This window comes from Mustela lutreola, chromosome 1 (assembly GCF_030435805.1).
Source record: "Mustela lutreola isolate mMusLut2 chromosome 1, mMusLut2.pri, whole genome shotgun sequence".
NCBI lineage: Eukaryota > Metazoa > Chordata > Mammalia > Carnivora > Mustelidae > Mustela > Mustela lutreola.
Window position 1 is genome coordinate 151,966,248 of NC_081290.1, and position 25,745 is coordinate 151,991,992.

Here is a 25,745-nt window from a genome sequence, read left to right on the forward strand (position 1 = left end):
TTTTCTGATTGACTCCAAAGCTGCCTTTTTTCTCTACGGACCCTCTCAAAATAGAAATCACCTGGGGATTTTGCAGGTTCTGACTTGGTAGGTTTGGGGTAGGCCTGCATATTTCTAAGAGAGTCCTCAGGAGGACAGCGAGGCCCCTGTTGCTGGTCTTTGGGTCCACTCTGAGTACTAAAGCTCTGTGCTATGTTTCTGGATTACTAATTTTGCTATAGATAATCCTTCTGGTGTCTGACTTGAAAAACTGATAATCTACAGTTGAATAGTCAAGAAATGGATTATTCAATTATTTCTTCTTCATTTTAAGCTATGTGCATTATTGCTAGAGTTGAGGGGGCAGCTTTGTTCCCCTGAACTGGCAAAATTGCAGTTCTGTATTAACTGAATGCTAGGCATGTTTGAAAAGTGAAATGAAGGACCAGGGGTAGTTTGTTGGATGTGATTGAGCAGACAGATGCCGTAGTCCATTGATTGTAAGGTGGACATTATTAACATTTTAACATCTCTGAAATTAGGTGCCTTGTAAGATAGATGGCATTTTATGGTTGCTAAGGTTGGGGTTTGGCTTCTACTACTTCTGGTCACTTTCCTGCTCCTTGGGGATGGAGCCCAGCAGCTTCTATGGTGAGTACTTGATCATCTCCCCCTCCTTGATCTTTACCCCCCCCCCCCCCCCGACTCAGAGCCCAGTGCTTTGTTCTGTAACTGCTGAATCTGAGCTTGGGAGACGAAGATTTTTACACTGGTCAAACATGCTTCAGGGCAGGGTGGAATCTGTGTCTATCGCTTAGTTCTGACATCTGTTTTCTGTAGTAGCAAATCTGTTATAGATCCTCTCTCGTCTTGACTTGGGAGGAGCTCCTCTGGGGGTGAGGCAAAGTCTTAAAAAGCTCTTTAATAGAGTAAACATTCTAAGTGATAAACTATTTTACATGCTTTCTTGTTTGGCAGCATTTTTCTTCTTTGATGGTACACAGTTAATAATGCATTTTCCATAGGGCTTTGATTTGATGAGCATTCTAAATTTAATAGGAATTTAGCAGAAAAAGACTGCTTTGGAGTTAGAAAGCACAAGTTAGCGTCTGGCTCTGCCATTTGTCGTTTGTGTACAGGATGAGAATTGGACCATATGATCTCCAAGGCCCTTTGAGCTCTGAACTAATTGGATTCTAGGTGTCTTAGAATGATTTAATTGAAGTATGCGGACTGTGCTCTAAGAATATAGAAGTGATTAATTTTGAAAAGGGAGGAAGTGACAGGAGGTGTGAGAGCTCAGTCTCTAGGGAGAGAATAATCACGGTCGAAGAATAGGAGAAAAAGTATTTTAAACTGAAGAGACCATATTTGTGAGGTCATAGGAGGACCTTTGAAACCACTCATAAACTTCTAGACCCTGTGTATAATTCCATTGATCAAGCTAGGTAGAGCTTATTCTCAGTTTAAGCTTCTGTTGTAAGTAAGGCGACTCAGGACATCTGGGTGGCTCAGTCGTTAGGCGTCTGCCTTCGGCTCAGGTCATGCATGGTCCTAGGGTCCTGGGAACGAGGCCTACATCAGGCTCCCTGTTTGGCGGGAAGTCTGCTTCTCCTTCTCCCACTCGTACTCCCCCTGCTTGTGTTCCCTCTCTTGCTGAGTCTCTCTCTGTCAAATAAATAAATAAAATCTTAAAAAAAAAAAAAAAGGTGACTCTTCAGTCTTTCTAAAAAGATGATTTCTCAGGAAGTTCTTGGTTTCTATTTTTTTGAAATAAAATGATAGTTCCTCATCAGTTGGATTAATTAGATATAGATACCATAAAAATAAAATGAGCTATTAAAGTACTGAGTATGGTTATCCTCATTTGAGTATTGGGCAAGGTGATTAGCAAAACTACTGCCTGCATTGTAATAAACTATGCTCATCTAAGGTAACGTCTAAGTTAAAAATTGTTTGTTTGTTTGTTTGTTTTTAAATAATGTAGTTCTGTTTGGGCACTAATCTTTGTTTTATGAAGAAAATACTGCTTTGCATATATGGGTCACTTTGGGTAGAGATTCTCTGAATAGGGATTTGCTGCGGACACAGCTGTTAACTTCTCTGAATTAGGTACCCCCTGAAAGAAAGTTTTTTATGTGTAGTCCGTGCCACAGGTGGAAATTGCAAATTGCAAAAGGTTAGGTAATTAACCTCTACTGGGTGGGCTCCTTTTTTTTTCCCCCTAAAATACCAGATAAAAGACCTTAAAATTAGGCATCAGAAATGACACAGACTGAGGGGATTTCTGAATTGGGTTTTAAAATTCATGAGCAAGCCTGGGGATTTCAGAGCTGGGAATTATAATCTCAGTTCTACTCTGCCACCTTGTGTTCTCTTGGGAAAGTTATTTTTCATTTCCCTAGACTGTGTTTATTGCTTATGCAAAATAATCCTCAGCTTTAACTGCTTTCACAAGAAAATTAGTTAGCAAATGAATAAAGCTTAAAATGTGAAATCCTTATACATATGCTAATTATAAGGCAGTTTCTATTCCTGAAAGGCATATGCTAGGGTTTATAGGCAGTAGGCCACCAGGCAAGATTATTTAGTAAATTTACCTTTGACCTCAAGGCAGTTTGGGTTTTGTATTCTGTAATGCAGCACTGACCATTAGTGTTTTTACTTCCTCCTTACAGGTGGTCCGTACTGAGAAGAACAGTTTGAACAATCGATTCTTGCCCTGGAATGAAATTGAGACAGAGGCCATCCTCTCTATTGATGATGATGCTCACCTCCGCCATGATGAAATCATGTTTGGGTTTCGGTGAGCAGCTGATTTTCAATCAGGAGACACTTTTGTTTGCAAGTGACAGAAAAGCAACTCAAACCTGGATTAGGCAGCAAAATGAATTTCTTGGCTGTCAGTAACAGAAATCCTCAGAGGTAGTAATGACTGACTTAGGACATAGCTGGTTTTTAGGTCATAGGTGATGTTGGAGAACTCCATTTCTCTTCATCTCGAGGTTCTGCTTTCCTCTTTGTTGCCTTTGATTTCACAAAGACTCTTCCTCTGAGGCCAGGGAGATGGCTTCTGTGATTGGCTAGACCAGGCTTATCTGCCTGGCCCTGGAGCTGCAAGTACATCATCTTCCAACCACAAACCACACGGACTGAGTGGAGGCAAAGGGTAGTTTCCTGAGAGAAATTGGAGCTTTTTGTGTTTACAGGAATGGGGAATAGCTTCCAGTCAGGCAGAAGCAACATGTTGCTGTGTGTTAGGGCAATGCAACAGTGCCAGAGTCCTGGGGCTTAAAAGACATAGGGAAGGATGGGGTTAGATGTAAAGATCCAGAGGAAAAGAGGGGGAGGAGTTGGTGGAGGTGATTCTGATAATGACAGTGCATGATATTGGTGAGCCCAGGCTGTATGCCGGAGACTGGCTGAGCATTCTACAATTTATCTCATTAACACCCCAAAAACTTGTTGATACAAGTTGTACTCATCTCCATTTTACATAGGAGTCAATTGAGATCCAGGAGAACCAAACCATGACTCTAGACAGTAAGTGGCAGAGCTGGAATTCAAGTGCAGGTTTGTCTGACTCTGGAACTTGTAGTACCCACTGACTTAACTATTTTGTTTTCTTGACTCTTAGTAGTTCTTACTGGGGCTTATATATCCCAGTTGAGGGAGCATTACAGGTTAGAGAACAGAGTAGGTTAGGACTGTTCAAAGTGTATCATGGACTAGAATGCAGGCCATGGACAGTTTATCATCTTTCCACAGTGAGGTAAGTACAAAAATTGAGGGTAGGCCTTAGAGACTTAATTTTAAAGCAGTTTGACATTTACTGTGACATCCGGGTTTGGGATCATTTCCTCACAATTTCGTTTTGGGTAACATTTATTAAATACAATTCATATGTCATACAATTCACTCATTTATGTCTCATTCAGTGGTTTTTAGTGTATTTACAGAGTTCTGCAACTGTCATCTTGATCTTTTTAAAGATTTCTATCTTCATTACGGCCAAAAGAAATCCTGTGTACCCATAACTCGTCACTTCCCACTTCCCTCCAACTGCTCTAAGCCCTAGGCAACCATTAATCTACCTGTGCTTCCATAAATTGCTTTTTGTGGACACTTTGACTGTAAATGGTACCATATAATATGTGCTGATGTGTAACCTGCGCCTTTCACTTAACCTAGTGTTTAAAAGGTTCATTCATCTCGTAGCACATGTTGATACTTATTTTGTCTAGATGTACACATTTTGCTGGTCGATTTATCTGTTGATGAATATTTGGGTTATTTCTACTTCTTGGTTATTGAATAATGCTGTTATGAAAATGCATGTACGAGTGTTTGTGTTCATGTTTCTTTTCTCTTGGATATATACATTGGGTGGGATCACTCTGACATTTTGAGGAACTACTGTATTGTTTTCCACAGAGGCTGCACCATTGTATTGCCATCATCAGTGTATAAGGGTTCCAATTTTTCCATGTCCTTGACAGTATTTGCTATTTTTTGTTTTTTGTTTATAGCCATCCTACTGTGTGTGAAGTGGTATTTCAGTATAGTTTTGATTTGCATTTCTCTAATGGCTAATGATGTTGAATAGCTTTTCATGTGCAGTAATCATTTGTGTATCTTCTTTGAAGAAGTGTCTTTTCAGATCCTTTGCCCATTGTTATTTGGATTATTTGTCTTTTTATTATTGAGCTATAAGAATTTCTTACCAATCATTGGAAATTTGTGGTTTAGCCTCCGGTATGGAACTGGAGAATTATTTCTGGTGATACTACCCAGTCTTTCATCACCTTGACTCATTTATTTGGGCATCCTTTGATCTAAAAGCTTTTTCTTTTTCTTTCTCTCTCTCTCTCTCTTTCATTTTAAAGATTTTATTTATTTATTTGACAAAGAGAGACAACAAGAGAGGGAACACAAGCAGGGGGAGTGTGAGAGGGAGAAGCAGTCTTCCCTCTGAGCAGAGAGCCCGATGTGGGGCTTCATCCCAGAACCCTGGGACCACCCAGTCGCCCCTAAAAGCTTTTTCTTTTCTTTCCAGTTTGCTTATTTCATCCGAATGGGAGTGGAACAGACCTAGGTTCAAAAGGGAAGAAGCAGGTATAACAAGAACTATCTCCTCAGGCAAAGGATAATAGGGGTTTGGCTAATTTCAACTTATATAGCAAAGAAAAAGGCAGATAGGTTCTTAATGGACAGGTAAAACAACGGGGATCCAAGAGAATTGAAAACGTATGCCCATACAGAAGCAGTACATGAATGTTCATAGCAGCATAATTTATAATAGTGAACAAGTATAAGCAACACAGAAGGGTAAATATCATATGATTCGATTTATATGTCAGATCCACGGTGACAGATTGTCGAATGGTGGTTGCTAGGGGGCTAGAGGAAGGCAGGAATGCGGAGTTAAGTGTTTAATAGGCACTGAGTTTCAGGTTGAGAAGATAAAAAACTTCTGGAGATGGATGGAGGTGATGGTTGTACAGTGTGAATGTATTTAATGCCATTGAACTGTGTTCATAAACATGATTAAAATGGTAAATGTAGGGGCATCTGGGTGGCCAATGGGTTAAGCCTCTGCCTTCGGCTGGGGTCATGATCTCAGGGTCCTGGGATTGAGCCCCACATGGGGCTCTCTTCTCAGTCGGGAGCCTGCTTCCTCCTCTCTCTCTGCCTGCCTCTCTGCCTACTTGTGATCTCTCTCTCTGTGTCAAATAAATAAAAATAAAAATAAATGGTAAATGTATGTTGCATGTATTTTGCCACACACACAAAAATTAGTTGTTAAAAAAAATAAAGTATAAACCCAGACATCCATCAGTGAATGAATGGATTAAAAAAAAAAAGTGAGATATCCATACAATGGAATACTATTTAGCAATAGAAAGGAGTGAAGTACTGATATGAGCTACCATATGAATCTTGAAACCAGGCTAAGTGACAGAAGCCAGGTATGAAAGGCTACCTGCTCTTTGATTTAGTTTATGTGAAACGTCCACAGTAGGCCAATGGAGTCAGATAGAAGATGAGTAGTTGCCATGGCTGGGGACAGAGGGAAATGGGGAGCGACTGCTCATGGGGATGGGGTTTGTTTTTGGAGTGATTAAAACAATCTCAAATTAGATAGTGGTGACGGTTGCACAGCTTTGTGAATATACTAAAACCCAAAGTTAAACACTTTTACATGAGTAAATTTTATGGCATGTGATTTATATCTCAGTAAACTTTATTGGGAAAAAGAAAGAAAGACAAGACTACACAAGCTTAAGAGAAGGTATGGGAGTCTGGACTGTAAGGTAGGTTTCTCTTCCTGGGTCCAAGTGTCTCTTGTTTTGAAGCAGGACATTGATCTTTTTCTCTGTATTTCATGGCTCTGCTTTATAGGTTTTCTTTTCCAAAGGGAACTAACCAAAACCTTTTCCTTTGCCATGATTTGCCTCAGTATTTTGTTTGGAGAGGAGGAAAAGGCTTATGTACTATCATAATATAAGAAACATGGGATTTGGAAAAGAAATTCTTGTTTCTTAAGTAGGAAGCAAAATCTCACCTTTTTTTTTATACATTTTTGGATTATTAGTTAATTTTACAGTTTATTTTCTTACAGCATTTCAAATTGATTCTTAATGAACCAGAAGGAAAAACATGGAAGTATAACCAACAAGATTAAGAATGTGTCTTTGTATAATAAAGTCCATATTAGTTTAATATGGACTTTAAGGTACTAAATATACATTAAATGTAGTACTTAACCTTTATGTACATTATTATTAAATTTATATTAAATGTAAATATACCATAATATCATAAATATTTACTGATCTTTATTTTAAAACTGTTATGCCTAAGTTTCAAAGATCATAAAATCCGCTTTCATTTAAAAATTAACAGTAATGGGGCACATGGGTGGCTCAGTCAGTTAAGCATCCAACTCTTTTTTTTTTTTTTAAAGATCTTATTTATTTATTTGAGAGAGAGAGACAGAGAGAGCATGAATGAAGGTCAGAGAGAGAAGCAGACTCCCCGTGGAGCTGGGAGCCCAGTGCAGGACTCGATCCCAGGACTCCAGGATCATGACCTGAGCCGAAGGCAGTTGTCCAACCAACTGAGCCACCCAGGCATCCCAGCATCCAACTCTTGATTTTGGCTCAGGTCATGATCTCAGGGTGGTGGGATAGAGACCTGCATCAGGCTCTGTGCTCAGCTGGGAGTCTGTTTGTCCCTCTCCTTCTGTTCCTCCCCATCTCCGTTCCCATGCTTGCTTGCTCTCTCAAATTAATCTTTTAAAAAACTAATTGTAAAGGGTACCTGGGTGAATCAGTCAGTCAGTTAAGTGTCTGCCTTCAGTTCAGGTTGTGATCCCGGAGTCCTGGGATCAAGCCCAGCATCGGGCTTCCTGCTCACTGGGGAGTCTGCTGCTCCATCTGCCCCTCACCCTGCTCGTGCTTTCTCTCTCAACGAAATAAATAAAATCTTAAAAATTAACAGTAGGGACGCCTAGGTGGCTCATTCAGTTAAGCATCTGCCTTCGGCTCGGGTCATGATCCCAGGGTCGTGGGATTGAGTTCCGCATCAGGCTCCTTGCTTAGTGGGGAGCCTGCTTTTCTCTCTGCCTCTGCCTCCTTGTGTGCATGCATGTGCTCTCTCTTTGACAAATAGAAAAATAAAATCTTAAAAAGTTAACAGTAACATCTTCATTCAGGCAACTCATTAAAAATTATTTAGATCTTGCATACTTGCTTAAAAATATGTCTTTATTTAAAATATGTAGTGTTTTAACTGTTAACAGTTTTTTGTTTTTATTGAACTGGCTGTACTAATTTGGGGATGATGTGTGGTAAATTATGTGTCAAACTTCATACCACAAAAAGGTTGAATTGATGCACTTATTTCCAACATGATAGTATTTAAGTTTGAAATGTAAATAGAAAAATATTACTCATGATTCAAATTCTTCAGTGGAATTCTGTCTTGATTTCATTATTTCTAAAATTTTCCTTAGTTTTTTGAGTTTTCATTTATCTAGCGAATTTTTTATTTTGAAGTTTGAGCTATAAATTACCTTTGAAACTTTTTTCATGTTATATGTTGCGGGGGGCCCTGGGTGGTGCAATTGGTTGAGCGCTGGACTCTTGATTTCCCCTCCGGTCATGATCTCAGGGTCCTGGGATTGAGCCATAGGTTAGTTGTGAGCCAGGAGTCTGCTGGAGTTTCTCTCTCCCTGTCCCTCTGCCTCTCCCTGCACTGTCTCTCTAAAGTGAATAAATAAATCTTTAACAAAAGTATATAGTGTCTTGGTAACTAGAACATTAACACATTTAAAGAACAATTCATTAAAGGTAAAGTATACCAAAGCCTGATCTATAATTTAGCACATACGTTAAAAATATTTAGTGCAGTGGAAGTTTGAGTATAATGTTAAGGAACTGATTATGTGCAACATTTTTATGTAAATTGGTAGCATTGTTTATATTTGATAAATATATATTTTTTAAAAGATTTATTTACTTTGGAGCCCAGGCATACGAGTGGGGGAGGAGCAGAGGGAGAGGAAGAAAGACAAACTCCCGCTGAGTGTGGAGATGGATTCATTTAGATCTCACAACCCTGGTGAGATGATGGCCTGAGCCAAAATCAAGAGTCAGATGCTTAACCATCTGAGCCACTCAGATGTCCCTGTCAATCTTTTAAAATGCCTAACTTTCAAATGTCCACTGAGACCATACTATCTAAAACTACTGATGTGTTGTCCCAGAAATTTAATTAAGCTGTTCCTTGTGTTTATCTTCTACAATTCCTTCCATATTGGTTTTCCCCCTTATTACTTAATAAATAATTAACACCCAGTTGACTGTATCATGGTTAACCGCCCTTAACAAATTAGCTGATATCTTTTGATATCATGTGTGTAGCTAATAGATTTTGCCTTATTAAGAATTTATTACATTATATTTATTTAAATGAATACATTACATTATATTTATTTAAATCAACCAAATCAGATGATTGAAATATTCAGTTTCCTATTCTGCTAGCCTGGTAGTACTATTAAGAACAATAGGCATTTGAAGACATCAGTATTTTTAGGAATATTGATGATAACATTTGGATATCTCAGTGGTATTTATTGGCAGTTTTTACATTCAAATATAGTTTTAAAAAGGTACTAAAAGGTACTAAAAAGGTACTAAAGGTTAGTAATTTGGAGTTGTTCTTAGGAAATAAATTAGGACTGAGGTAGGACTTGGGTAGGACATGGCAGAAGGCCCATCTAGAAGACTGTTAAATTGTGATAGAAGTTGTGGTTTCTCATCTATCCTACTAGATTAATTGCTTTCAAACCTAATAGGAGGGGAACTCTTTGGGAATAAACTCTTTGTTTTTTAGGAATTGAAGTTCCATGTACGTGATGAGAGAGTTTCTCAAGCAGTTTATATTTTGTTTGGGAGTGAGGTGGAGTGGGGATGTAGTGGTTCATTGTTTATAGGACTCCTGAAGCCCTTCTACAGGGCTGTAGGGTTTTGTAGTGCATAAATGCTTTCAGCTTTCTGATTTTTAGCCTGTGAAATTGGGGAACTGGTTTTATTTGTTCTACCTTTTCAATAAATTTAGGGATGATATAAAAGTTTATCCTGGAAATATACTGAATTTTCAGTTTATTATTTTTTAAATATTTTATTTATTTATTTGAGACAGAGTGCATGCATTCATGAGCTGGAGGAGGGGCAGAAGGAGAGGGACAAACGGTCTTGCCTTTGAGCAGGGATCCCAAAATGGGTGGAGCTTGAACCCAGGACCCTGAGATCATGACCTGAGCCAAAGGCAGATGCTTAACTGACTGAGTCACCCAAGCACCAGTCAGCTTATTATTTCTTGCATTTATGAGTCTTTCAATTGTATGGTCCTGTAGATCACTTCTTTTGATGATGTACATACCCCATTTTGGAGACTTCTGAACTTCAGTTACCTCCTTCACATGTTATTCCAGCTTGTTCTTTCTGTAAAGGGTAGAGAAAGTCCTGGCTGCAGAAGTTAGAAGAGCAATAAGTGGGTGCTTATTAAAGAAGCTACATGTAGCACTGTTTGCTTGTTCTTATCCTGTTTAGCCTGTGATTAATTTTGTTTCAAACAAAATTTTTAAAGATTTTATTTATTTATTTGACAGAGATCACAGGTAGGCAGAGAGGCAGGCAGAGAGAGGGGGGAAGCAGGCGCCCCGCTGAGCAGAGAGCCTGATGTGGGGCTTGATCCCAGGACCTTGGGATCATGACCTGAGCCGAAGGCAGAGGCTTTAACCCAATGAGCCACCCAGGTGCGCCTGCTTAAAAATTTTTAAGAGGAAAAAAGAATAGCCCAAGGACCAGAGTTTTTTTTTTTTTTTTTTTGCAAGATAGAGCAATAATTTTAAATGTTTCTGATAATCTTAGAGCTTTGTACTCAGGTGTGTGCATATACTTGTGTTTTCTGAGGGTATGGAGAGAAGCACGGGATCGCATTGTGGGTTTCCCTGGCCGTTACCATGCATGGGACATTCCTCATCAGTCCTGGCTCTATAACTCCAACTACTCCTGTGAGCTGTCCATGGTGCTGACAGGTGCTGCCTTCTTTCACAAGGTAAGAAAAAGCTTGGTAAGATTGGTGTGAGGTTGGTTAAGAGTTGAGCCTTTGTGTGGTAGTGAAATGCTGCCCTAAAGTTAGGCCTTCTAATGTTTCTTATATGTCCCTTGCATGCTAGATTTAAGTTATTTCTGCTTTTAAAGACTGTTCAAGATGCTTAGAACAACTCTGGAATAAAGTCAGAGTGAGAAGGCTCCCTGCACAATTGTATGTAGGCTATTAGGAAAATTAGTTTGTTCTTTCTGGGCATAGGCTCTCCTTCTGTAAAATTGAGAGCTTTGAGCTAAAATACTGTTGTTTTGCCATTGCCATCCCAGACATGGCCTGCCCAGCAGAAGGCTGGTTCTCTTCTCACTCGGGTTAACCCACTGCTATCTCAGGCTTCACCATGAGCCTCTGTTATGGTTATACAAGTTTTGTTTATTCCTTAGAGCTTTCACCATGGCACACATCCCAATTTTTATTGAATATCTAAAATGCAAACCCCTCTAGTCATTACTTCTCTCTTGTATTGCTATTGCTAACTTCTTTTTGCTTCTGACTTATCTTTCATCTGTACCTTTTCTGTCCTATAAAGTTGCCACTGGCCACACATAGCTATTGAGCACTTGAAATCCAGCTGGCCGGTATTGAGATGAGCTGTAAGTGTAAAGTGTACACCAGATTTTTATATTTTAAAATGCAATTATTTTGGTTACACTGGGTTAAATAAAATGTATTCTAATTAATTTTATTGTTTCTCTTTTTAAGAATGTGGCCTGTAGGGATACCTGGGTGGCTCAGTCAGTTAAGTGTCTAATTTTGGCTCAGGTCATGATCTCAGGGTCCTGGGATCAAGCCCTGTGTCAGGCTCTGTGCTCTGTGGGAGATCTGCTTGTCCCTCTCCCTTGCTTGTGTTCTCTGTGTCTGTCTCACAAATGAATTATGAAAATCTTTTTTTAAAATGTGGCTACTAGAGAAGTGACAGATGTGACTCACATATCTTAGATAGTGTTGCTCTATACCTTCTCTCCCAAGTACTACTTCTGGGCTCTGAAGAATCCCTCTTCTGAGGTCAAGCTGCCTGCACACCCCACTTCACAGGATGTCTCCTCTATCTCTTGACCTGATTAAAACCTGACTTTTCTCTGAGGACAGCACTTCCCCTTTACCTTGTTCCTGTATTTCTTCCAGGGACAGTGATTGAGTGTACTCATTTCACCAGATATGTACTTTGGAGCAGGGAAGATATAAAGAACCATTATTGCTTATTGATGACACTTCCAGATGATTCTCAGCTATCATATAAAATTTCATTTGAGGCTCACAGCCTCTGTTTTGTTGCTGCCATCTAGCACCTCCTAGCCATTTCTTCCTGGTCATTGAAAATGTGGCACATGGCCCATTCTCTTGACCTCCCCTGCAATGCCCTCTCTCATTCTGGGCAACTTCATTGCCCTCATGGAAGACCCATCTGCCATGATGTTTTCCCCATAAATGTTGAAGTATCTTAGTCTTCTAGCTTCTCTATCTAGTGGTCTTCTTACTTTGGTCTTCCCTAGACATTCTCTCATATCTCAAGATCTTGGGGCTGAATACTGGCAGGCTGGTAATTTTCTGTGTCTGTATTCCAACCTTGGCTGTTCCCTGAAGCCTGTACTCATATACCTAATTGTTTTCAGGGCACCACCCCCCTGTATGTCCCTCTGGTACTTTAAACTGATATCCCAATACTCCCCAGGCTTTATCCCTCATATATTTCATATTTCAGATGGTGGGATCTTGTGACCCACCTCAAACAGAATCTTGAAAGTCATCTTGCTAGGGACATTTTGAACCAGCCTAAGAATCATTACATTGTTAGCTTTTTTTTTCTTTTCTTTTTTACAACTTAATGTGTGAAGCTGGTATGCTTTTCCCATTCTTGAACCTTACCGTTGTGCTTATTTTCCAAACACAGTTGAGTTTTGGTTGGGATGGGGGATGCCAGTAGGATTAGGATTAGGAAGTTTCTGACTGAGAAACCATACCTAACTAGGAGTCCTTTATTTTCACATTGGTCATCTGGGAAAGAGTCACTAATTTCAGCATTGTCTATTCATACCTTGAGAATTTACTTGTCTTCTGAGAAGTCGGCTTCTTCTCAAATTCTGACTGCTCTTTAAAAGTTAGAGCAAGATCCCTTTACTTTCAAGTAATAAATCATTTACTTAATATACCTTATAGTTTTTATTTTCTATTTGAAATCTAGAGCAAGGGTTATAAAGTAGTAGCCCTCAAGCCTGTGGTTTACAGAAATGTTTTTTTAGTCCTCCAGTGCTATCCCATACGCCATCAGGCTTTTTCAGTACCAGAGAATTTTACAGAAAGATCTAGACCTCAGTAACCATGAAGATGAGGTCACATTGGGCATTGTTCTTGTCAGGCACCAATTGGCTGGAGCTACATAGCTACTGTTCTCTGTAGATGGACATGTATGTGTTTATTTGCCCCATGATTCTTTGTTTTTCTTTCATCAGTTTCTTTAAAATGTCACTTACTGGGGCACCTGGGTGGCTTAGTTGGTTGAGCATTTGACTCTTGGTCTTGGTTCAGGGTCATGGGGTTGAGCCCTGTTGCGAGCTCTGCGCTTGGCAGGGAGTCCGCTTGGGATTCTCCCCTTTCCTTTTCCCATCCCCTCTACTTCTCCCCCACTGTTTACGCTCGCTCGCTCTCAAATAAATGAATAAGATCTTTAAAAAATAAAAGTCATTTATTTACCTTACTTGTTTGTCCTTGAAAACTGAAGTTGGTCATCCCTCATTCTGAAAGATGAAGTTTTTAAATTATAAATACCTATCAATAAAAAATTTTAAACCTGTACCACACAGATGTGTATATTTATTTATAAATTAAATTTATATATATACTACTGTACTTACAGAAATTTTTATAATGTTGAGATAAAATGAAATAAAGTTTCAAAATAATTTCAGTGAATTCTTAAATTTTAGTGAGAGCAATATGATTGAATGTGCTTCATTTAAGTTTTTTTTTTTTTAAAGATTTACTTATTTATTAGAGAGAGTGTGTGTGTGTGCAGCGGGGAGGAACAGAGGGTGAGGGAGGGAGAGAGAGAATCCCAGCAGGCTGTCACCCAGCATGGATCCTGACATGGGGCTCAATCTTTCAACTCTGAAGTCATGACCTGAGCCAAAACCAAGAGTCGGATGCTTAACCAGCTGTGCCACTGAGGTGCCCCTTAACTCTTTGTTTTAATTCCAGTTAGTTAACATACAGTGTTATATTAGATTCAGTGTATTATTTTTTTAAGTCTTGATTTGACACTGTGTTATGGCAAATCAGAGCTCTATTTCTAAATTAAACATGTTTTTGATACTTGGTTTTAGTTACTGTCCCTGTAAGAAATATCATATTGTTGTGCTTATTAAGTCATGATACTCATCCACTAAATTGTGTTCAAATTGAACTAGAATTTTCATCTTCTGTAATGTCATTTGATTTTTTTTTTTTAAGCAAACTAATGAGAAAGTGTTACTTTTTTCTTACAGTAGGTTCTAAAGCCATTGAAACTTTATTTAAAGTATTTTTAAACAGGGGTGCCTGGGTGGCTCAGTTGTTAAGTGTCTGCCTTTGGCTCGGGTCATGATCCCACCATCCTGGGATCAAGCCCCATGTCAGTCTTCCTGCTGAACAGGGAGCCCGCTTCTCCCTCTCCAGCTCCTGTGTGCTTTTGTTCCCTTTCTTGCTATCTCTCTCTGTCATAAATAAAGAAAATCTTCAAAAAAATCAATAAAAATAAAAGTTAAAAAGGAAATATTTTTAAATAGGTTACAAAGTTTTTATATATTTTAAAATATACAGATATCAAAGTATTGATTTATGGCATCAGTCACAGTCACATAATGGTGGAAATACTTCTAAACATTTGTTTTCATAGTGCTTTCTCCATTTTTCTAAAGGCAGTTCTTGTTGAGGATATAGATTGTGTTCAGTAAATATAGTCTCATTAGCATACTCATGACAGCCACTGGCCATTTAAAGTGTCAACAAATTTCAATCATCTTGTCTTTTTTTTTTTTTTTTAAGATTTAATTTATTTATTTGACAGAGAGAAGTCACAAGTAGATGGAGAGGCAGCCAGAGAGAGAGAGAGGGAAGCAGGCTCCCTGCTGAGCAGAGAGCCTGATGCGGGACTCGATCTCAGGACTCTGAGATCATGACCTGAGCTGAAGGCAGCGGCTTAACCCACTGAGCCACCCAGGCGCCCCTCATCTTGTCTTTTTATAAAAGAAATGCGTGTAATTCACCTTATTTATTTATTTGACAGATCTCACAAGTAGGCAGAGAGGCAGGCAGAGAGAGAGAGCGGAGGGAAGCAGGATCCCCGCTGAGCAGAGAGCCCGATGTGGGACTCGATCCCAGGACCATGGGATCATGACCTGAGCTGAAGGCAGAGGCTTTAACCCACTGAGCCACCTAGGCGTCCCTGTAATTCACCTTTTAAGTTCACCACCTTTTAAGTACTTTGCCACAAAATAACCAGCAAACCAGTGGGTAATACAAAAATTTTATGATCATTATTACATTACATAGATTCTAACTATTTAAATCAGTTTTAATTCTAACATATAAAACAGTTTTATTGGGCACCTCACCTATTCAGCAGCAACAACATTGCAACATATCAGTTAATATGTGCCGTGTTTATGGCATTTGTCCATTTCTGTGGTATAAATATTTTTAGCATGGCTCATTTGAAGTTATGCACATGAGTCACTGAATTTGGAGATGGGAAGGGATGGGCAGTTCTATAATATTTTCACCATATAGATATGATAGACATAAATAAGACAATAGTAAAATGTAATAAACAATAGTGAAATGAAGCTAATTAATTAAGAAGTGATGTGCTTTAGGTTTTTATTGGTTTTTAATATAGCTTATTTAATTTTATGTAATTATATTTTTTAATAATGGCTATTTTTCATAATAATCTCACAAAATTCTAAATGGCCTCACAAAATTCCTGAAAATTTTGCAATCGACATTCATTAGCAGGTGTGAGCCAGCTTTAGTACACCATTTTGTGGGCCTTTAGGACATTTTAAGAACATAGGCCTTTACTCTGAGCGAGATAAAAAGCTATTGAGGGGTTTGGAGTGACATGTTCAGTTGAACTTGTATTTGAACATGATCACTCTGGTGTGCATAGAATGGATTGGAGGAAAGAAAATATGGGAGCAGGGAAACTGTTTAGGAGACTGCATGAATAATCCAGGCAAGAGATGTTTGTAGCTTGGAGTAGGGAGTAGCCAGGGGCAAGCATTCAGAAGTGATTGATTCTAGAATCCTTAAGTGGAGGAACTGAGGGATTGGATGTCTTATGGCTCTATTGTCGGGTTTTCCCCTCACTTATCCCTTATTGCCATTGTCACACATAGGGTGCTGTTCATCTAAACCACCGTCTGACCTACTTTGATGAATCTTCATATTCTTATAAAGTCACTGAGGAACCAAGGACCTCAAAAGGGGGGTGATAATGGCAGTTTGGATGGGATAATTCTTTATTACAGAGTATCTGCCTTGTGGGATGTTTAGCATCCTTGGCTCCAACTCCCTAAAGGGAGTGGTGATTCCATGGCTGATCATCACACTCGACCTTCTCCCCACCCTACACTTCCTAACAGCCCCTGGATCCATGTATATTTTGGCTGAGAGCCAGAGAACTGTGGACTCTAACAGATTATGTGATTCTTTTTCTACCCCTGACAGTATTATGCCTACCTGTATTCTTACGTGATGCCCCAGGCCATCCGAGATATGGTGGATGAATACATCAACTGTGAGGACATTGCCATGAACTTCCTTGTCTCCCACATCACTCGGAAACCTCCCATCAAGGTGAGGGTCCCAGTACTTAAGGGACTGGGGGTGCATGCTTACTTAATTCACTTATTTCGTGGTAGTGCAGTATGAGACTCACCATACCTCAGAGTCCTCATCTGTAATTGTCTTTGCGTTAAATGAATTGTGAATATAGGGACTCTTAACTACTAAGGTTAAATGGACAGAAGTCAGAGGGTTTAGAACTTGGATGGGAAAAATGTAACATCTTTAATTTTTATTAATCTGTAACTGGGATTTAATATTTTCATCAGTTAGGAAACACGTGACCATTCTAAGAGTATTTGCAGCAACTGTGATTGTCACCAATAGAACTCACAGATATTTTCATATCACATTACTTTTGTTATTACATCTTGAAGTATTATTTATGTCCATCAAGACTTTAAAATTATTAAGTTTTCCATAGACCCTTGGTACAAGAAATTTAAGGTTTCTGCATTAATATATGTAAAGCTCTAAAAATAGTGCCAGGCATATAAGTAATACTATGAAAGACAATTTACTCAAAAAACAAAACCACAAGTACCCTCAGAATTCTAGAAATTTGAGTTCTGTCTTTGTCTTCGAGTTAGTGAATATATTTGACCAGAATATAATAATTTCATATTCAGTGCACAGAAGGGCCAGTTACATCATCTTCTGTGTCATCATTGCAGGTGCAGACAAGTGGAAGCTCTTCTGGTAGGAATTAGCGTAGGCCTGGTAAGGACCTCGCAGCAGTTAATACTTGAGAATCTGTCAGTTCAAAGTAATAGTATCTATGACCATGGTCTGTCAGTATTTATGTGATGGATTCATACCTGATGTCCTCAGGATTAATAAGCTGAGTCATATCTTAATGTTATTATTATTAAAAAGACATATTACTTAATTTTACAAAATAACAAGTTTACCTCCATGTATATCATTAATAATAATTGGATGGGTATTTCATTCTTCTTATATTTTGAAGGTAAGTTATAGATTAAGTAATCATCAACCTATGCTAATGATATCTTTAGTGGTGGTAGAGTGGTAAACAGAGGACATTGGGTTCATAAAAAAAAGCATAAAAAGAGAGAAAAACAGTTGTGGGCCTTATGATTCATTTATACCTAATCATACCTTTTCCCAAGTATAGCTCAGCATTAGAACTTAATTCCTGATTACCCCATAGTTTTTTCTATTCCTGGGCCGTCTGCTAAAGTCTCATAAAAGAAAAATAATTAGCAAAATAATATTCCAATTTTTAAAAAATGGAATAATTGTTATAATTATTTTAATAAAAGTGTGTGTTTCTCAGGTGCAGTGATAGATATTAAAATAAATAAATATTAAATGAAAATATTTGTTTTCATTCTGTGTGATGTTAAATGAAAAGGCACACTTCTTTATAAACTTTAAGATAGGGAGATAGGGGTCTTAGAAAGAAATTAATGATCGGTGCAATGTTCTTTTCTTTCTTTATCCTTTCTTACGTGGCCAGGGACTAAACTTCATCCAACATGTATGCTTCTATTTATACTTTGCTAGTAGATCAGAAGACATTATCCATGAAAATTTAAAGTATCTGAGTGATTAGGTGCCTAATAATAGCATTAGTCACCTGAAGCACTCACAGACATGATGAATTTTTTGTCCTTATTAAAGCGTGTTTGTCTACCATATTATTAGGCCAGTGTTTCATTAGCCAGAACTGTCTCTTCAGTGTAGAGAATGAGACAGAAATAATTTGCACATGGTATACATGTTCCTTACCAAGTGAAATCTTGAAAAATGAGTATTCTTTGAGAATTTTCTCAATCTTCATGGGAATATAATAAGAGTTCAACTGAAGATTAGGATGACTTTTTAAAAATCAAAATCTCATGGGGCGCCTGGGTGGCTCAGTGGGTTAAGCCGCTGCCTTCGGCTCAGGTCATGATCTCAGCGTCCTGGGATCGAGTCCCGCATCGGGCTCTCTGCTCAGCAGGGAGCCTGCTTGCCTCTGTCTCTCTCTCTCTCTCTCTGCCTGCCTCTCTGTCTACTTGTAATCTCTCTCTGTCAAATGAATAAATAAAATCTTAAAAAAAAAAAACCAAAAACCATGGATTCCTTAATATAACTTTAAAAAAAAAAAAAAATCTCAGTAGGGGCCCCTGGGTGGCTCAGTTGAAGCATCCAACTCTTGATCTCAGCTCAGGTCTTGATCTCAGGGTTATGAGTTCAAGCCCTGTGTTGGGCTCCATGCTGGGCATGGAGTCTACTTAAAAAAAATTAAAGTTTAAAAGAATTAAAATATTACAAATAGAGTAGATGTCTTATATCACCCTCCCTCCATCCATTCCTCTCCTGTGAGGTCATGGGGTATGTGTACCTTGGTAGTACCAAACTTTCTTGGAAATAGATGTTCCAGTGTATATTCTTACCAGCATTGTATAATAGTTGCAGTTTCTCCATATCCTTACTAACATTCAGTACTGCCACACTTCCATTATTGCCTATCTGATGGGTATAAACTGTATCCTACTATTTTCATTTACGTTTGCCTGGTTATTATGGAGGCTGAGTGAATTCCCTGCAGGCCAGGGAGCTCAGCTGGCAGAATGACAGCCAGTCAAGGGCTTTTTTTTCTCTTGTAGGATTGGTTTTGCCTCTTTTTGAACTTTATCGAAATGGAATCCTACAATATCTCCTCTCTATGTCTCTCAATCATTCTTTCCAATTTTTTAAAGCTTTTAGTCAATATTTTCTATTCCGGGTAGTTATTTTAGTATACTTTTCCTCACTAATTTTCTCTTCACACCCATCCATTGTCTGATTTAATTCAGTATGCTTTTCATTCTTGTTCTTTTTGGTTCTTTTTCATATCTGTTAGGACTTTTTTGAGAGTCCTGGCTTTCTTTCTCAGACCTTAAGTAGTCTTTCAGAATTTCAGGGCACATATACATTTACCTTTCTCATCACCATCTGAGAATCCTGGATACTGCAATGTTTGGGGGTCTGATTCTTGTTGGTTTCTGCAGATTCTCCCTCATGTGATTCTTTCCCTTTTTTGTGAATTTGATTGTGAAATTGTATTCTTTAGGATTTCACTTATGGCATTTCTGGGAGGCCTGACTTTATACCCGAGAGGGTTTGCACTTGATTCTTCTGCGTACCCTGGGTCAAGACCTAGTTGAGACTTGTTTAAGCTGAATTAGCATCTTGGGGCTTTTCAGAACACACAGGTGACATAAACCCTAGCCCCAAGTGGGTAAGGGCCAGTGTGTGGCTTTCCATTCTCACAGGTGATAGTTCCTCTTCCACTTAGAGCGAAGGCTCGGAAGACAGCTTTCTTTGGAGCTGCCTCCAGCCCACGCAGCCTTCCATTGGGTCCGGGTATTCTGAAAAATCTCCAGTAGTTTTGTGGCTCTTGCCTCCCCAGCCTGTTTAAAACCAAAGCTCTGGTTAATTCATTGAATTCAGGCTTTTTCATTATTTTGGCCTCTGATGATTTAATTTCTTTCCTTTTATTTCCATTCCTTTGATTACAGGTTTTCTTTCATTACTGTCTCTAAAGAGTTTGTTTATATAGTTCGTCCTGCATTTTCAGGTATTCTCTGCTAAGGGAGTTTTAGGTTACTTGGTCTGCCACATTGCTGGAAGTGAAGCTGTAATACTATTCTTTATTCTGTTCTAACTGCTTGAAATTTCCTCAGCATCATCCTAACTACTGCTACTATCATATAACAACTTTCCCATGTCTTCAGATAGAGTTTTCCTAAATACCTTTTCTAGTGAATGTGTAGTATTTAATAATTATCTAATTGGTCCCCGTTTGATGGGTACTTTTCCAGTTTTTGCTACTAAAAATGTTGATGGAATGAACACCTTTATAGCTACGTCTTGCCGTGTGACCCAGATAAGTACTAGAGGTTGAGTTACTGAAACAAGTAATACTAAACCTTGTAAGGCTTTTGATATCTACAGTTTAGGTCATTTGGAAAGAGCAGTCTTTCCAGCGATACAGCTACGTATGTGGCAGGAAGGAGCCAAGGCTCTGGCTTCTGACGCCCTCTAGGGGTGAACATGGCCACCTGCTGTCAGTGTCTTCCCTGGGAAAATGGAACTGTTGGATTGGTTAGGTGGCAGGATTTCTGTCTGTCCTGGTCCCTGCGATTCTCACTGTGCTCTTTCTTCCCTATTCCCAGGTGACCTCTCGGTGGACCTTCCGATGCCCAGGATGCCCTCAGGCCCTGTCACACGACGATTCTCACTTCCATGAGCGGCACAAATGTATCAACTTCTTTGTCAAGGTGTATGGCTATATGCCCCTACTTTACACTCAATTCAGGGTGGACTCTGTGCTCTTCAAGACCCGCCTGCCCCATGACAAGACCAAGTGCTTCAAGTTCATCTAGGGACACTGCAAGTGCTGGGAAGAGGATGAGCAGAGTGGGGGAGATGGCTTCTACGGTTCTTAGACGTTGAAGGACCCCAGGGACATCCGCTGGGTGGGTGACCCAAACCCTCTACTGGGAGAGGAGGCGGGAAGAGTGGAAAGGAAGTAGCCTTCTTCCTCTTAAAGTCGGCCACACTGGGCCTGGAACCCTGGTCAGAGGACTCGGGGGTTCCCTACACAGGGCACTGACTGATAGCTTACACTGAGGACAATGGGGACTCCGGGGAGTTGCTCACGCAGTTCATAAGTCCAGGACAGCTGGTTTGTGGTTTTTAAATTCAGTAACAACTATTATTATTATTATTTAAAAGGAGAAAGTTTGAGATTTGCCATTCGAGGCTTATTTATATATAAGTGTGTATATATATGTATGTATATATGCACACACACTCTCTCACATACATATACATATATAGAGAGAGAGAGATAGATAGATTTGGGGGGGGGGGAGGTTTGAGAGTTCTGCCTGTTTCATAAAGTGAGGGACCCACTAAGTTTTCTGATGTTCTGGACTAGTGGAGATGGATCCTGACCTTATGGTATCTGGCTTATCCTTAAAGATCATCTCCGTATTCCCCAGAGCGTCTATGTGCAAAAGCAAAAAAGGACCAGGCTTGGCTTTCCTAGGGGGCTCTTGGACGAGATAAACCCTCTTGGTTTGTTCTTTCCTCCATCTGTGCCAACTGGTAATCTGGAGCTTGAGTCCTCCTGTTGCTTGAGTACGTTGGGAGGACCTGCACATTTGGGAACAGCGAGGCTTCCCTGTGCTGGGTTCAGTGCTATTTGAGGATTAATTGCTAGGTTGAGCTGTCCCAGCTCCCATTATCTCCCATTTGAAACAGAAGAATGAGGAAGGAGTGAGACCTGAAGATGGTGCTCCCAGATGACTCTTCTTGTTCGGCCCTCCTTTTGAAACGCACATTGTGCTTTGGCTTCAGGCTTTCCTGAAAGTTCTCTCTTGTTAAGAGAACAGAGAATTGGCAGGCCACACCTCCAGCTGTGATCTAAAGTGGTCTGCAGGTTGGCCTGCTCTCTCTGGTGTAGAATGAGCGAGCATCCTTTGCGGACCCCCACCCGGCTGGCCGGGAAGTCTTATAGCAAGGCACCTGCCTTGGGATAAATACCTTGGTGAAATTCACCTTCCTTCAACCTTTGTCTGGACCTATACCCTATGTTACCTGTAGTTTTTAGATCCCTTATGCCAGGTTGTTCCAGAACCCCTTGAGATTTGTTATGTGCCAGAACGAGAAGAAGACATCATTTATTATGTTAGGCTCCAGTCCAGCCTGAGATTTCATAGGCATTCATACCCATGTTACCACTTCCCACTCTGGGTTTACATTTCTATTCCCTGGCTGAAATGGAAATAAGCTAATTTTCTTTTTTTTTTGTTTTGGTGGTGATGGCAGTAGGGGACCCGAAGAGGCTATTAGTGGCATCTGGCAGGGATTTAACCCATGACTTCTACCATTTTCCTGGACCCCACTTTCTTGCAGTGGAGTTGAATACAGGTGGTTTCCCACAGCTGGACAAAAGCTCAGGTTTGTCCTGGTCATGTACATGCCTTAAGCCAGTTCTGTCTTCCCCAGACCTTGACACCCTGTGCTTCTCTTTCCTGGGGGCACATTCTTCTCTGACCTATCTCATTGGGTCTCTTCAAGTATCATTCTGAAGCAAGATTCTGTCCTGTAGATCCCACCCAGGTAGAGGGCTAGCTGGATTAAAAGACCTCTCCTTATTGGCAGGCAAGACCAGGGCTGCTCCCAGGACTTGTGGCCTCCAGGGATTCCCACTGGCATCTTCTTGTTGCTCTCCTATAGAGGCAGCTACCCAGGAAATTCAGCCCTGCTTCTCAGCAGCCCAGCAGAGAGGTCCAGACTCCCGGCACCCTAACTTTCTAACTCCGCTTTCCTGACTCCTAACTAGTATAGCCTTCTTCCCTCCAGGGAGCCAAAGAGTGTGGTGTTTTGAGCTATATACGTGGCTGCTATTTTTATCTTGTTTATTTTTGTGTGAGGAACTCATAAACTGGCTTTCAGTGGGACCCCGTGAGAAAAGAGCAGTCTGTTAGGACCCCCTGTTGTGGAGCCAGGCTGGTGGGTCCCCAAATGCTGTTGGGAGATCCAGGAGTAGCCGAGTGGTCTGAGATTCTGGATGACATTGAAGTCTACCACAGGAAGGCTTATGCTGTCAGAGCCTCAAGGTGAGCACTACTTGGACCTAACAGGACACTAACCAGAGGGGCTCCAAACAGTAGGCTCTGGTGGGCACCGGCCATGTTCCTAAGCGATGCTCCTCAGGAGCAAGAGGCTGGGCAGTCAGACCTTTTACGTTACTCTGTTAGGTGCTCCTGGAGAATGGATGCTGCTTTTTGCAGGGTGGTTGGAGGAGGCCCAGCTCCATGCTTCAAATGCCCTTGATGCTGATCTGTCCCATTGGGGGAAACAGATGTCCTCTAAACCACGTGACTGGGACTCATTTAGAACAGGAAAACAGCTCTGCAGCTTACATGGGTTTCCCCCACCCTTCACAGGTCACACCTTTTTGCCTGGTCTTTGCTGTCAGGGCCCAGGATGTGTTCGTCCGCGGCTAGCCAGTTTGCTCTTAACCCTGAGGGGCATTCACCAATGTGAGAGCCTCCCCAAGGTGCTCATCAGGCCGCTCTGAGCTTTTGTGCCCCTGGCAGTGGTTTTCCGTGTGTTGTGGACTGCTCCTCAAGCCCAGGCCTGCGCACTGTCGGGGAGGCCCTGTCTGGGCAGGTGGGGGTCGTCTCTTCAGTCGCTGCCTGTGTGTGTGCTCAGGGAGCTCCTGGTTTGAAATGATGATATTTTGCAGGGGGAAGCTCTTTGATGTCCATGCCATGTCCATCCACCTCGTCCCCCTTTTCCAGTCATGAGCACAATAGTCTTATGTTGGATTTTTGTAAAAAAATAAAATAAATGGAGACTTTAACACAAGCAGTGTGGAGGTCCTGTATGCTTTTACTCCACAGGGCCAGAAGAGTGACTTGAGAGAAGGGGCCTGCCTGATTGCCGGGAGCCACCAGCTGGGCCCCCTCCCCGCACAAGCCTGTGGGCTGCGTGACTGGTCTTGGAGCAGCCCACGCACTTGAACCTGTGTGATGCTGTCAGCATGCGTGGACGTGGGCCGCCTTGCCGGGGCTTGGTCCTGGGATCCGTGGTTCGATGGCACAGGGAGGAATTCAGGTGTCCTTTAACTGATGGCTGTGGGATCTAGGATGGCAAGTGCCAGCTTCTCCCTTCTTCCTTTTTTCATGGTCATTTTAAAAATGTGTGTGTGGTGTGGTGCTGCGGAGCTAGCAGTGTGTTTAGATCTCAGAGGTGGAAGTTAACATAATGCGAGGCATCCGCCATTTGGCCCACAGTAGAAATGCTGCTCACTGGGGTGACGTACTGAGAATTTCTCAGCGGCTGGCTCTGCATTCCGCGTGTCTTAATGCTGGCTTGTTGGGGGAGATTCTGGACGCACCGGAAGCCACTGCTTGCCCTATCTCCTGTTCCATTGGATGAATGAATGACTTGACAAAATATCCAAAGAGGGTCACACGGGAATCCCAGCAGGCAACAAGCTGAATTGGTAGCCAGACCTGTAGTGCTTTCGGAATAGAGCTGATGTGGTGTTACCAGAGAGTTAAAGGAGCCTGCCGCACACTGGCTGAGAAGTCTTATTTTTATTTTTTAAATCTTCATTGACAAAGGAAGACAAGAAAGCATGCCAAGGAGAATGGAAGACGCAGATTGGATCCCAGAAGACACCATCAAAGTAGGGCAGGAAGCCCAACCGTAGGGCTGGGTCTGTCTGTTATTAAATTTCCCTTTTCTTGGTTTGTTTTGGTTTGTTGGTTGGTTTACTTTTCAAGTTTTAATTTAAATTCCAATTGGTAAACCCTTGACTTGTTTTAATTCAGCAAATGTTTTTCTCTTTCTCAATTTGTCTTCGTATTTGGGAAAGTACAAATCCTGGTCATATCGCAGGGTTGTCATGTTAGGGCTTAAACTATTTAGATTCTATTTGAACTATTGGTCCCAGTATTTCACCATGAAAAATTAAGTATATTATTTGTAGTATAAACCCGTATACTTACCAACCATTTTACTGTATACTTGGTTTATTGCTGTCTGTGTATCCATCCCCCTATCCATGTATCCGTCTTCTCTTCATCCTTTTATCCATCTTATTTTTGGGCACATTTCTAAGTGAATTAGTGACATTAATATACTTCCTTCCAAATACACATATTATTAGCTGGAGGTCAGTATTAATTTCTATGTGTTTAATATAAAATTTAAATATAAAATTTATACCCTGCAATGCACAAAACTTAAGTGTACGCTCTTTGAGTTTTGACAAATGCATCTACCTGTGTAATCCTACCCCTGTCAAGACAGAGAACATTACAGGGAGGCCTTGGTGGCTTAGTTGGCTAAGCATCTGCCTTGGGCTCAGGTCGTGATCCCAGGGTCCTAGAGTCGAGCATGTTGTGCTCCCTGCTCAGTGGAGAGTCTGCTTCTCTCTCTCCTTCTGCCTCTCCCCACTGCTTGTGTGCACTCTCTCTGGCTCTCTCTCTCTCAAATAAATAAAATCTTTAAAAAGAAAAGAAAAGAAAACATTACTGTTAAACCCAGAAAGGTCCCTTATGTTCATTCCTGGTCATTCTCCACTCCACCCCCTTGAGAAAACCAATGATTTGATTTTGTTTCTTTTTCACATTGGATTTGTTTTCCGTTTTCTAGAATTTCATGTAAATGGTGTCATGCAATTTTTACTCTTTTGTGCCAGGCTTCTAGAAACTCAGCATATTTTTGAGATCTACCCAATATTG

General features: G+C 40.6%; 1 protein-coding gene across 6 annotated transcripts in view; it reads left to right on the plus strand.

Moving 5' to 3' along the window:
- Positions 1-23,859, plus strand: part of EXTL3 (exostosin like glycosyltransferase 3) — a 143,888-nt gene extending 120,029 nt beyond the window's left edge. For all 6 annotated transcript variants that reach the window (XM_059176829.1, XM_059176810.1, XM_059176838.1 and 3 more), the window contains 4 exons: positions 2,658-2,785; positions 10,464-10,608; positions 16,366-16,494; positions 20,652-23,859. In XM_059176829.1, the coding sequence (XP_059032812.1) occupies positions 2,658-2,785; positions 10,464-10,608; positions 16,366-16,494; positions 20,652-20,861 (612 nt within the window). In that variant the 3' untranslated portion in view covers positions 20,862-23,859. The remainder of the gene's footprint in view (positions 1-2,657; positions 2,786-10,463; positions 10,609-16,365; positions 16,495-20,651) is intronic.
- The last annotated feature ends 1,886 nt before the right edge of the window (positions 23,860-25,745 follow it).